The sequence below is a fragment of the Littorina saxatilis genome, linkage group LG10 (genome assembly GCF_037325665.1).
Source record: "Littorina saxatilis isolate snail1 linkage group LG10, US_GU_Lsax_2.0, whole genome shotgun sequence".
NCBI classification, from domain to species: domain Eukaryota; kingdom Metazoa; phylum Mollusca; class Gastropoda; order Littorinimorpha; family Littorinidae; genus Littorina; species Littorina saxatilis.
In genome coordinates, this window is record NC_090254.1 from 16,760,772 (window position 1) to 16,775,544 (window position 14,773).

The window sequence follows — 14,773 nt, forward strand, 5'->3', positions numbered from 1 at the left end:
ATTTTTTCTGCAATAACATTCCTACTTTGTACCTGTTGCAGCATGGTGCTTGAAAAATGAGCAGGTACACAATGTGATTCTCGGCGCCTCTACTGTAGAACAGCTTTACGAAGATATTCAGTCTTTGCAGGTATGCTGTGAAAAGCCATGTTGTATAGTGATTTATAATACTTAATAACTTATTTTCATTAATTTACAAGCCACGCATCTGGTGATTTACCTTTGTATGCATTATGTGAGAGAGAAAGAGTGTTTCTTATTGTTCATTTACTTTTTCAAGTGTAGTGGATATTTCATTTCTTGTATAATTCTTAGTTTGCAATAGTTTACATTTTGAGAGGACCCCAGTTGTAATGAGGTGTGCAGAACAGATGTTGGCGTTTGCCTTGTCTGTATATAAGTGATTTAAAATATTTAAAACGATCTAGAATTAGAACGACTTAAAACGATCTTCTTTCAACGTTTTGTATGTGCATTATTCTTCTCCTGCTGGGTCACTAGAACTTTTTTTAAATGAATTTTATTTGGCATATATAAAAGTTCAAAACAAGAAATGAAGGATTCCCAGGTCAAGTTCACTGAAAAAAATCTAACATTAATACCCGACAAACTATTTATTGATGTAAATAAGTTAAGTAGGTTTGCAAAGACGATGTGCATAATCCTTCGTGCATGAGAGTTCGTAGGTTGCTAGTGGTTGATACAGCCGTAGCCGGACTGGTGGTTCGCTATGCTTAATTCGCATTTTTATCTTCTTTTGTTATTTTAAAATTGAACAATGTTTTGCTTCAAAGGCACATGTATTGCATTTCTTTTTTTCTAACCTTGTACGTACGCAATGAATGATAAATTTGGCCTGTATCTTTTACCTATAGTGCATAGTGGGAGGGAAAGAAAGTATGAAGCAGGATGGAAAAATGACACCCCCTCCCTTTTTTTGCGGGATATGAAAGCAGCACAAAATGTTTCCCAAAATGCCCTTTAATAAGCCAGTGTACAGCTGTAGATTGTGTTGCACCTGTTAATGCTAATACATGTTTCTGTTACATTTCCACATTTCCGGTTTCCGTGGAAATTGCTTACTTTCTTTGTCAGGCAAGAATATGTTGACTTTATTTTAAGTGATACACCTGTATTGATTTAGCTTGAGGTTTTTTCACCCGCCCCCATGGAAGTTCAGTTACACCTTCAGTGGATGTCTTATCACAAATGGTCCAAGGTAAAGATACAAAAAACAAATTAAGTCAGAGCGAACCACCAGTATATAGCGTGCAATTGCCAAACTTGTAGTTTGCAGTTTCATGTTTTCAACACTTGTTCTGTATGCTTGAAGTGTAAAGTTTCACGCTCATTTATAACTCAATGGTTGGTGGCCACTCTTGTTTTGACACTGACTATCGTTCATAAGTGAAAGTAAACGTTGGAATCAGAAAATTGTACAGTTGGCAGCCTATTTTCAGAATGAACACCGGCTACTGTTTCTTTAAATGATACACAGACAATTCTGATCAGAGTTTATGTATTACTTTTAGTTTTATTATTATTATTACTATAATTGCTTCTTTTCATTACAAATGGAACGGTTAATTGCTAGTAATGATTTAATGATTAGGAAAAAGAATAGTTATCACACCGCAAATTATAACAATTGTTTGTATGAATAAGTACTGTCAATGAATTCACATATATTTCTACGTGTGTCTCGAATATTGATGTTAAGTTTGTATAAGAAGGGACATGTGTTCACTAAATCCATATTATCTATGCCACGTACACCCAGGGAATACATTGAGTGTACCTCTTCTCGTCTATATTTAATTTTCTCTCCCTGCCCGTCCTCTCTCTGTCACACAGACACACAGACACACAAATACACACACACACACACACACGCACGCACGCTCGCACGCACGCACGCACACACACACACACACACACACACACACACACACACACACACACACACACACAGGAGAACTTAATCTTGTATGCTACTATTATGAAATTGCCTTCATACACTGTCAGAATGCAAATTCAAGCATATGCCAATGTCTGATGATGACATGTCTTTCTCAAGTGCCCCACTAACCTTGCTCACATTGAGAAGTGTGCCTCTAACGATTAATACTTAACCGTTTCTTTTCTGTTTTCTTCTCCAGTTTATACCTAAATTGACTAGTGAAAATCTGGCCGATTTGGAAGATATACTAGATAATAACCCACAGCCAAAATCACCTCCTGGCTCCGCCGCCAAACGTTCCTTTTCATGGTATTACCTGCACTTGGTTTTCCATTGTTGATGTTCAATGTTGTTTGTATCAACTCGGAAGACAATAGTTCCACCTCTGTCGCCTTGTTGTGTAAAGCGCATCCTTGTTCTGATCTTGGCTTGACAGTGTGTGTGTGTGTGTTTATTGCTTTGGCTTAAAACAGACCTGGGAACCCAAACGATTTCGCTGTATTGTTTACGCTTGATTGTCTAAAATACGATCAGTACGGTCGGTGGAAAAAAATATACGACGAAACAAATTGTAAAGCCTGCTTTTCTTCTGATTCTGTTAATGGTTAAAATAACTCAATAACTCCGCATTTAATTCATGATTACAGCTTTTGTCATTACACATTGAAAGAAGCATTATTTTGTTTTCAAGGTATTGGTAAACTTATTTAACGTTGCAACTGATGCGTGCGAAGCATGTTTGACTCATCGATGTTCAAATGTGTGGAGCACACTCATTTTGCCGAAAATACACCAAGTTTGTGTGAGAATACTCCAACTGCAAAACAGAGGTTCCCAGGTCTGTTAAAGGCACGTTCTTTCCCGTGTAAATGATTACGCTTAATTACCATATCGGATCTGGCCATGGTTTTACATGGGATAAGATCTTCCCTCAACTTTGACACATACCAAAACCTAACAGCCTGGGCGCTGTCTGTGCAGAGTGAAACTTTGTAAATGATAAATACATTTCACATATGTGACCCTCCACCACGGAATGAGTCGCATGTCACCTTTGCATGATTTTCATATTTGTACATTTTCCTAAAGAGTTTTTTATGCTCTATCCAGTGGTGAAAACCGTTTTAGAAAAGAGCGAAAACTGTTTGAGTTATAAGCCTGTGACTAAGGTGACCCTCACACTGTTACCAGACACTCCCCGGACTTATATTAAGCCTAGCGCAGAACCGCGCGAGGTGACATGCGACTCATTTCGTGGTGGAGGGTCACATATTGCCACTAGGGTCGGTTAAGAAATCAAATCATAAAAAAACCTATATCTGCGCAGAAAGCTCATTGAGTGTTGACTGTGGCTATGTGTCCAACAGGGGGGGATAAGCTTATCCCGTGTCAGGGTTCGTACAGGTTCTTGAAATCCTTGAAAGTGCTGGAATTTGGAGGGGTCAGTTTCAAGGCCTTGAAAATGCTTAACAAATTGACAAGATCCATGAAAGTCCTTAAAAACTCTAATGCTGCAAACTGATTACACAACAACCACCCACAATAAACAATTACACTAATTAATTATTTGACAACATCAAAGAAAAAGTTGAACAGTAATCTACAGTCCCTTTTGAGTCTCTTCAAAACCATCGTCTGCTACGAACCTGTCGCCTTTGACAAAAATTAAATCATTCGCTTTTGAACATCCAATGATTCAAATCGGCGTGCGGGAAGGGGGTATATTAACCAGCGAGTGTTTCTTTGAGGGTAAGAGGGTGCTTGATGTTCTCTTCAAAGGTCTTGAAAGTCCTTGCATTTTAGAACAAAAAAACTGTACGAACCCTGCGTGTGGATACCTGGGCACATTACTGGAAGGACTGTGCCTTTTAATGCACCGTGTCGTGTAGATCAACTTCTAAATTGCCATAGGTCCTTCCACGCTTTGATCTGTAATAAGAGCATCCGTCCACTTCAATGAGAAATGACACAAAATAAATAAACCAAGAACAAACTGTTCTTGGTTCTCTCTTCCAAAGTGAATTATTTGATGTCAAAAGAGAAGTAAACTGAAAGCATACATCAGAGATGACAACTTTTGCCTGAAGCCATTATTCACCTTGTGACGTCTTCTTGAACTTTCTCGCTGTTGACGTCAGCGATTACAAAAACAGACGTCTTGGTTTGTTTGGTAGATGTCATTTCTCTCATTAATATAAGGCTCACACAAAATACTATCGCGCAGCAGCTGGTGCTTAATACTAAATATCCATGTGGAAGAAAGCTCGTATCATGTAAAAGCCTTGAAGGATCTATGGTGATGTACATAGAGAATACTACATGGCTTGCTGTGTCGTACCAGATTTACACGAGTTGTTTTTTTAAATATTGAACTGCGAGCGAAAGCGAGCTGTTCACTATTTGAAAAAGCAACGAGTGTAAATCTTGTACGACACAGCAAGCCATGTAGTATTCTGTTTATCCTACATACTGTACTTACGTGTATTTTACTGAAAATGTCCTGCATTCGAGGCAGCTAAATTGAAGACGCGTGTTTTAGAACATCGATCTCTTCTAAAGCCTCGTGCAATCTATTACGTCAAAGCAAAGAAACGTCACTCTGAAAGTGTGGCGTGACGTGTTAGTTCTAAAGATTCATCGAGGGTAATTAGCGAGCGCAATTTGTGTTTCTATAATGACGTTTGTCTCGGTGACTTTGGCATCATAAGCAGTGGAAAAACAGGTCCCTGCCAGACTTGCTTGACATGACCTCATTTACATGATATACACACGTGTGATTTGAACGATTATTATCTCACGGGTGTCTCTCTCACGTATGTAGGATAAACGGTCTTTTACATTGGAAGAAAATATCTCTGATTTTGGATCAAGCACTGCTTGTTTCAAGGAGAGTAACATTGATGTCTGGCAAAGTATGTTGAATGTGTTGTGTCAGAATATGGTGCTATGAATTGACTTTTTCTCATGGGTGGGCATGGCTGGACTATTTTTGTTTAAACCACTGCTACTTTCGAGATTCACACTCGTCACATACGAACCATTATAAACTCAAGCGCAGCTCAAAGGTAAAACAACCATTTTATTTAACGGGATACTTGTATGGCTTTATCAGTAGTAGGGCCTACGTGTTAAAGGCTTACCGCGAATCGATGCTTAGTGTCTTCCCGCATAAAAGGTGACGACAGTACAGCTCAGTTTCCCCCAGAGGGTCACTTTGAAAAATGTACATGTTTGGGTCATTGATGTTTGTCACGTACTGATTTGTTTGTTTGTTTGTTTGTTTGTTTGCTTAACGCCCAGCCGACCACGAAGGGCCATATCAGGGCGGTGCTGCTTTGACATATTATAACGTGCGCAACACACAAGACAGAAGTCGCAGCACAGGCTTCATGTCTCACCCAGTCACATTATTCTGACACCGGACCAACCAGTCCTAGCACTAACCCCATAATGCCAGACGCCAGGCGGAGCAGCCACTAGATTGCCAATTTTAAAGTCTTAGGTATGACCCGGCCGGGGTTCGAACCCACGACCTCCCGATCACAGGGCGGACGCCTTACCACTAGGCCAACCGTGCCGGTCACGTACTGATCAAGTCAAGTATGGCACGTTATGGCAAAACAGGACGAAATAAGGTGCAGATAAAGAACGGTTTGCTTTCGTGACTGCTGGTGATATCAGCATACACAACGGTGACATTGTTCGGCGGGTTTCTTAGTACAGACTTTTAAAAACGTCGAAAATCGATCAATATTGTCGTCAAAAGATGACAAATCCGTCAGTGCGTTAGGACGCTGAACTTTCACCTGAAAGCCCACCTTTATTGTACAATTCTGTCGTCAAACAAAGTTGGGCAAGTAACATGGAATCATTTTTAAATACTTTAAAAACAATTAAAGTTGTTTTGACGATTCAATTATTTTTTTAAACCAGATTTAATATCAGTATTGCTTAATATTTTGTATGAGTGTATATTTAATACTTTGAAAAGCACTGCCATCAGAGTATTCTGACTCTTGATCTTCCTTACAGTTGATATATAAAGACTGAATTTCTGTGTGTTTGGAAACATTCTATTCACTTAACATATAACAAAGAAAGTATGTGCAAAATTATCTACATTTTTTGTTGAACACATTTGTTGCTGTTGCTTTGGTTGTCACATCAAATGTAAATCACAGGTTGATTGTTATGCTTGCAAAAGGATATTGTGACACTTGAAGGATATCTATGGTTGTTTGTGTCAATGTTTCTGTCATGAAAACAAGAGCTTTCTCTTCACAGTCATACGTAACGTTCCACATAAATAGTCGTTGTTTTCGGTCTGCTGGATCTCAAGTCTCGCTTGTGTTTTCTTTGTGTTTGTTCCACGTAAGAATGTTATTTTAGGCTTCAAGTAGAGAAGGATAAAAACATTGTTGCCAGATTTTTATTTTTACAAATTCGTGAAATTGAGTAGTTTGTTCTATATTATGTCTGTATATTGCAAAGGAAGTTCGCATCACTTTACTTTTTTGTAATTCGTTAGTGTTATTTCCTGTTGTTGTGCTATACTTGCTTCTATGTAGATATCTGTGTCTGTGTTTGCATGAGTCAAGCCGTCCTCTGTGTGAACTATTGCTGCACATATCAGTGTTTAGATTGTTGTAGACCGCAGTGTACAGTACTTGCAAAGTGTGTCGAGGAATTTAAACCAATTGTATTACCTGCTACGTATAGTTCCTGCAATGTCGCAACAACAAACAAACAAAAACAAAAAGCTTTCACTCTGATGTGCTGGTGATACAAAATGACAGAAATAGGTAAATTTTGCAGTTGTAAATATCAAACTCTGATGTGCTGGAGTGGTAATACAAAATGGCAGAAATAGGTAAATTTTGCAGTTGTAAATATTAAACTCTGATGTGCTGGTGATACAAAATGACAGAAATAGTATTAGTTTGCAGTTGTAAATATTCAGTTTAATACTAATATGCTTTGCTGCATGAAATCAATAGTATCTTTGAATAGGAATCATTCTTAGAGTCTGTCTGACGTGTGCAGATAAGCAGTTAGGAAGCAAGATGCGCTTATAAATCGCAATATGTGCTCGTAAGATGCAAGAAGTGGTCGTAAAATACAACTAAGGACAAAGAAAAATATATGTTGGTTTGGGGTAACCCGACCGACCTTATTTTTTCCCGCCGACCCTAACACTTTTTTTTTTCATTTCAACCCCCCCCCCCCCCCCAAACTTTTGGTACATTTTACGAACTATACGGAGACTAAGGGAAGTAACCTCTTTTAAAATCGACTAAATAAAAAATAAAGAAAGAAAATAAAAAAAGCCGACTTACCGACCCTATCACGTTACCCTAAACCAACATATATTTTGTATTTGGCCTAATGGACTTAAAGTCACCTGCTTGCTTGCACAGGCACGTGCATGCTCAGATGTACACGCAGATGCTGACCTACTCACACCGATAATTACCAGTTGTGTGTTAATGAATACTGCTTGCTTCTTTTTTTTCTCAAGTATTCACTTCAAACCGAGATGCATGTACTGTGTACACGCTGGAACAATGTTGTTAGGCCAACAACAAAAAAATAGTCTGTTTACGGTAACCCGACCGACCCTATTTTTTTCGCGCGACCCTAGTCCTAGACTTTATTTTGGCATTTGGGGAAAAAAAAAAAAAAAAAAAAAAAAGGGGTTTTTTTTTTTGCAAAATAACGTAAAAAATATGGTTTTTGGAAAAAAAAAAAAAAAAAAAAAAATCCCGACCTACCGACCCTATTTTTTGGGCCTATGTTACCGTAAACAGACCTTTTTTTTTGGCCTTACTTTGAAGTTATAGATGCGAGTGTTTTGAATGGCATATATAGCAAAGTGTATAAGAAAAGAAGTAGCCTATGCCTTTATAGCGTTGGAAACATTGAGTGTGAATGAACTGTAGTATAACACGTTTAAATCACTTTCACCGAATCATAATAGTCATTGTTGGCTAATTGTGTAACTTTTCTCTTGCAGTACGTGCCCAAGTTGACTCATGCAGTAATGACGGAGGTGGAGAAGATTCTGGGTAACCGCCCCGTCCCACGTCGGGAACTGCTGAACAGGTGACGTAACACCTTCGTGACGTCCCTGCTGACATCACTCACTGCTCTTCCCTTTTTTTGTTGCGTTTTTTCGACTCACCTTCGGCATGACGGCTGCTAACTTCTAGTCCTCAACTATCCCTCCTCTGTAGGACGGTGAAGGTTTGAACCATTTCTAGCTCAGACTCCACAAAAATTGTGTGACGGCTAGATTTCTGGACATGTAAATGGTTGCTGTTTGATGTTCTATGAAGTGCTTATTTGACCAACGCTAAACCTCACGCTCGGCTCTGGCTTGTCCTCTGACTGGTGTTTTGGGCATTTGAACATTTTTCTGCTGTTGGATGCATAACTGATGTTGATTTGTAGTATCCACATGCGTTTCTGTTGAGGATTTTCCCCCCCACGGTATATGATAAACTGTGCTTGCACGTCTCTGTCTGAACAAATACGTTTATATTGTCCCTCTTGTTTAAACGTGTCTAACATTTGACACACTGAGATTGACTTGCTTGGTCTTTCTTCACTTGTTTGCCGTTGCGTCTAACTTTTTGAAGGGCGTATATGAGATTTTATGTCGTCAATGGCCTATGCTCCGCTGGAGGCAAAGGGCCTAAGTAAGTAAGTAAGTAATATGAGATTTTCAAAAAAACCCTATTTTTTTTTTACCTGTTAAGTCGACTTTTGTGTTCACAAGGAAAAAAATGTGGGGATGTTGTTTTTATATGATTTTGGGAAAACGTGTATGTACATTTATATATTGCGCAGTGTGAGGTGAATATAACATTTACGGCCGAATACGATTTTACCCATATTTAGCTATGACCTGTACCATCGTAGATTTAATGGATATATATGTTCTGCGCGAACTTAGAATCTGGTTTCATTCTAGAATGGACCGGGTCCAGGTTGGAATTCTAACCCTGCGCAAGTACAGGGGTGCCATTCTAGAATGAAACCCTTGTTGCTGGTCCATTCTAGAATCGGCCGTGCGCAAGGTTGGAATTTGGGTCCAAGTTGGAATAGTCATTTCAGTTAGACTATCACACAGCCAAAGCCACAAATGTGGATTTTCTGTTTGTTTTTGTTTTTTGTGTGTTTGGTTGGGTGTTTTTTTCGGGTTTTTTACACTTTACTCAAAGACATCGTGAATTGAGATTGTGATGTTCTGAAAGTGATTACGATTTTGAGAGACACTCAGCACTGATCGCTACGAACGGAAATTTCCGGACTGACAGTGTTTTGCCGATCTCGCTTGTAACTTTTAATCTTATTCATATACATGAAGTTGGTCATCTGAATTGTGAAGATAAAGTCTTTAGCTTTGTATCGATATATAATATGACTATATAGTTTGAGCGAGGGAAAGGCTTTTTTTTTTTTTTTTTTTTTTTTTTTTTAAAGAGCTTTAACGTTCTATCAGGCATGCGCCTCTTAAGAACGGTGCTGCTTTGACCACAAGACTCGCAGCCATAGCAAACCCCTCGTTATGAGCGCCGACCACAACAAAAGCAATTGGCTGCGGTGGGCCCCACGAAAATCGGCAAAGGCGAGGCTAGTTTCTGTAGAAAATCGTCTCTGTTTTCTCCAAAATGACATATCCCATAACTGGCGTTTGTATTTCGACATAAGGTCTTGTAGCATCTAATCATCGATTTCATTCTTTCATTTGATTCATTTGTGAACGCTGAGCTTCGAGTATTTATGCTTTTCAGGGAAATTTTTTGAAAATTCTGACTTTCCACAGTTATTACGGAAAATCAAGCTTGTCAATCAAGATGCTGTGAATTGGAATGTCATTACTAATCATTAGTTGACCTCTGGCTCAAGTGGTGTCATCTTGCTACACGGTTGAATTGCAATTCGTCAATCTCTGCCGTCACTGGGCACTGAGAACGTCAGGAGCCTGTATTTTTTTCAAGGGCAATTAGAGGTTATTTGAAAGTATGACATGGTATAATGTTGTGATTTTGGAGAGAAAAATTAATTGACTGTCATTGCAATGAGGCTTGGTCAGAAATAAAGGGTATTCACTGATTTTAAGCTACAATTCAGTTGCTTGGAAATGACAGACCTCCAATCCATTTGTAAATCAAGTGAACTCTCTTGAATGATTGGTACTTCCTCTACAAATAAATGTGCACCAGGATATAATTCTTGGAACTTTGTTCTTTTGTGTAGTAGTAATGCAGGGTTGTAGGAGTTTGAAACGTGGGCATATCACAGTTTGGAAGGTAGGGATTCTGATAGATTAAATAAAAACTGTCAAACTTTTAGGCATGGAATTCCCCTTTGAGAGTATTTGTTGTGGTAGTACTACTATGAATTGCTTTCAATGTTTTCCCATAATATTATAAAACCAGACAAAAGTTGTTGTTGATTTCTGTTTTTGTTAATGTCAACTTTTTTTTAAACCTGTGACAACAGCTCTATAACTCACTCTGTCCTTCTGTTGGTCTGTCTGTCGGTTAGTCGGTCTGACCGTCTGTCTGTCTGTCTGTCAAAAAAATTGTCAAAAAACCGGACATTTCCGAGAGGGAGACAGCGCTGACATTGCAAGCGGCCGCAACCGGCTCTCATCACAAAAACAACTGCCCTGCAAACATTACCGCCCTGGTAGTCCCCCTTGCTATGGTCTGCCTTTGTTTATTGCGTACTCAGGAGTGTCAACTTTCTTGACATGACATGACATCGCAAGATCGCCAAAGGATTTTTTTCAGGGGTAGACAAATCAGCCCCATTTTATCAAAGGGAAGGTGCAGGTGGAGATAATTCAAGGGAAGACAACTCTGTCTTACCTACAAACATTACGGCCCCCGGCGACTGGTGAATCCGGTTTCATTCTAGAATGGCACCCCTGTACTTGCGCAGGGTTAGAATTCCAACCTGGACCCGGTCCATTCTAGAATGAAACCGGATTCTAACTTCGCGCAGAACATATACATTGAAGTGAAGCTAAGTTTTGGTACCCTTCAAAGACATCACTAATGAATACTTATGCCCCCCCCCTCTCTCTCTCTCTCTCCCCCTCTGTCTTTCTATCTCTCACCCCCCCTCCTCACTCTATATATCCTCTCTCTCTCGCGCGCGCTCTCTCTCTCTCTCTCTCTCTCTCTCTCTCTCTCTCTCTCTCTCTCTCTCTCTCTCTCTCTCTCTCTCTCTCTCTCTCTCTCTCTCTCTCTCTCTTTTATTCTTCTGACCCTGACATTGTGAAACGTTGTAGAAGAATGTTAGAAAAAGGCAGCATAATTTTTTGGAAGTTCAAAAATAAACTTTAGTCACTGTGCTTGTTCGACGACGAAGTAAAACTCACGCTTTCTTTGGAGTCAGGATTCATGTTTGTTCACAGATATTGCACAGAAAACGTTTTTTTACTTCACGTACTATGTTGTACTCTTCATCCGTTTGTCATGAGACAATTTACAAAGTGTAACTTTGTTCACAGATAGTGTACATTTTTGTTTTGGTCCACAGAGAAGTGTATTCACAAAGCCAAGTGTTGTGACAGAGAATGGACGATTTTTTGGAATTAACTCTGTCACTGCTACATTACCGTACGGCAGAGTTATGCCGCTTGAAGCTAGGACAAATATTTTAACTTCCGCTTCCGGCAAACACGTGCTCGAAGTAAGCAAGTAAGGAGAGAGGAGAGAAATCGGTCTAAGTATTATGCGTTGTTCTTGGGGAAAGTGCGATTCTGATAGTCGATACCCTGCGCGCGTACGTAACGTCAGTTTCTTCCCATTTGTGAAACGTGACATCACACGCCAGTCACGAGCGAAAGGGTGTGTCTCAAACACGTGTACTGGAACCACGTGATGTTTGTCTGAGTAAAGCAAGGGAACTCACTCTTTCACAACCCATACAAACCCGACAGAGTTATTTCCGGACTTCTTCTGTTGGCATTATAATTTTAATTTGTAACGTGAAAAACTAGTTTTTTTGTGATCACAAATGTAAGTGAAATGGAGTCCAGAATTGCTCACGGCTTTACTTACACATCACTGAGTGTTTGATTGCCATGGGTTTGGCAAACAAAATGGCGTGCCCGTTTGCTTCTTTGCTTCTTTTCCTTACACGTGTTGTGTATTGGGCCCTGACTGTGTGCTGTCTGTTTAGCGCTGCGATGACGCTCTGAGTGGCGTCATGCAATATTGACTGAAATGTTCATGCATTTTGTGAATGAAAATTCTGCTTTTATTGACATGTTTAACATACTAACGCAATATTCACATAAATACTGCAGTATTTAGTTTCTTTTAATGTAAAAACTTAATTTTCGTCAAACCCAATGGTCTTATTGTTAGGTTGGCATTGTTAGATAGGCTTTGTAAAATCTAAAACTATTTTTATATAAAGACAGAACCGCTTTGCAATGTTGTTATTGATGCAGATCATATATTTGAGTTTATTCCCTGTTGCTACTGTGACATGCCGTGGTAAATTATGTGCAAGATAACATACGCTATGTGCAGTGCTGCATTTGAGAATTGAGTTAACAATTAAGTAATTTATAGATGAAGCTTTTTTTGTACTTTGTTTTACGGTGGGGGAGGCGGGAGGAACATCAAATTAGCTTACTGTGTAGTGATGTGCAAATTAGTATTTCAGGTACAGCATCAACCTGTAAGGCGCACACTTTAAGGTATTGTTTCTTTATATATGATAGGTGTGTTCTTTTGATTAAAAAAGCTGATTCTTGTAGCAAATGCTTTGCCAAGTAAATGTTTGTGAAACGATATATAAATGCTTCTCAATATTTTTGTTCTGTAACAAAAGCGGCAGCATAAGACTCAAAATGGCATTTTCAGATTTGTTGTAGAGTTGACGTTATGAAAACAAGTTTGTTGGTTTTTTTTTCTAAACACTGATGTTGTAAAAAAAAAAAAAAAGTTTCCCAGCCATTTCCGATGTTGTAATTGATACATTATTAGTACTTTTAGAGTAAAGCGTTTATCGATTTCATTCTACACGTTCAACCTCTTTGCTTCTTTTAAGTTTAGTATAGTAGGATTTTTTTTAAGTTCAATTGGAGAGATTGGGCAGAATCTGATTTTTCTTTCAGTTGCTTTGTGGTTTTCTCTTTTTGTATTATTTTTGGACGATACCCGCATTTTTAGATTTGCAATATATTTATCATCTTTTGCTCTGGTATTTATGGATTGTTTGAGATAATGTTATCTCAACTGTAATTTGATAGGACGTCTCTGTTGAAACTATTTGATAGAAGACAGACAAGAAGTTTTCACATGACAGATTGCAGAGTATTAAAAAAACGTGTTCATTCTTAAGGTAACTTATTAAACATGTGAATGTTATTCATCATAATTGTGAATGAAGTTAAAATAGAAGATAGTGCTTCCATATCAACAAGAGCCATCAGTTCTCCGGTGAACGACCTTTGATGTGATGCATATATGTTATCTTAGCATTACCTAAGTGTTATGGCAGCCCAAATGTGTCATATGTTTGTGTACACACGATTTGCCACCATTATGCATTTTGTTATACCAGCTTATGCTCTTGCCAAAGACCAGCCTAAAAGAGCACAAAGTGTAGATGCGTGAGCTAATCAATCACATTACTAACTGCATGGTATATTTGTGCAAGAGCTGTGAGAAAAGTTCAGAATGGATACCATCAGCATTTTATGGTTGTATGTGCCCATGTTCGTGTGAAATCTTTGAACCATGAGGCCTTCATCACGAAGCAAACGTAACAACTGCCAATATTCTGTATGATGCAATTTCGTGTTCAACAGCTATTGCCATCATAGCAACAACATGGTGCGAGCGTTGTTTTAATGCCAGTTTTTCTTCTTTTTGTTTTATTTCTTGTGTGTGTTACACTCAGGGTAAAGTGAAATGTCTTATGATAAATTATTTTGACAATGTTGTATCTCTCTTTATCAAAATGGTGCAGCAGATCAGGGAATAAAATCAGTTTTCTTTATGTAAGCAAACATCAAATTAAGCCAAGCTACTAGTCATCGTGTTACATCATTTTTTTAACTAACATTTATCATCCTTTTCTTTTATCACTAATAGTTTTTTTTTGCATTGCTTGTTTCTTTTGATACACAGTATGGCAACACACGGAGATCAACTGAATTATCTTGGTTGAGATACGTACCACCGTTTGTCTCAGTATTTTTGAGCTTTTCATTTTGATTCTTGATATGATTTTGATTCCTAAGCAGGTGGTACGTCAACTTAGCTGGACTCCCCCTGCAATGACTCATTAGATACTGATTTTGGCTTAATATAATTATATGGAGAAAAAATCACTTGATAGAATTATTGCTTTCCCTTATTGTAGATTTACTGCCGTCACTTGCTGGTCAGTATTATGACATAACCACGTGACCGCTGAAATCAGCAGATGAAGAAAGAAGGACATGCAGCTATCGGGAGGACGTCAGCCAGGCGTTAGCCAAAATTAACTTTAGACTGAATGTTTCTTCGCCAATTTTAAGCGGTACAGTTATCTTGAAGGAGAAAAGCATGTCAAGATCTTGCAACTGAAGCAGATTTAACCCCAAATTCAATTTATTCGAAAACGCACCGAGCAGTTATGTCCCTTGAATAAGAAAAGAAATATTTTGCGTTGAAGCAAATTTCAAAGTCAAAATACCATTTCTCATCACAAATTAGAATCCAAGTTGGGAATACATGGTCCAAAGTTCGATCAGCAGCACTTTGGAGGGGAGGGGAATAGTCAGTATTAAGTTTG

At 38.6% G+C, this 14,773-nt stretch overlaps 1 protein-coding gene across 2 annotated transcripts in view; it reads left to right on the top strand.

The window, feature by feature from the left end:
* The window catches only part of LOC138978277 (voltage-gated potassium channel subunit beta-2-like), a 179,920-nt gene that overhangs the window by 162,020 nt on the left and 3,127 nt on the right, over positions 1-14,773 (top strand). Inside the window, exons 12-14 of one of the 2 annotated variants that reach the window (XR_011459634.1) lie at positions 42-130; positions 2,160-2,269; positions 7,974-8,062. Coding sequence is in view for 1 of the 2 variants with exons in the window: in XM_070350948.1 (XP_070207049.1) it covers positions 42-130; positions 7,974-8,062 (178 nt within the window). In the remaining variant the exon portion in view is untranslated. The remainder of the gene's footprint in view (positions 1-41; positions 131-2,159; positions 2,270-7,973; positions 8,063-14,773) is intronic. The other variant, XM_070350948.1, reaches the window with a different exon arrangement.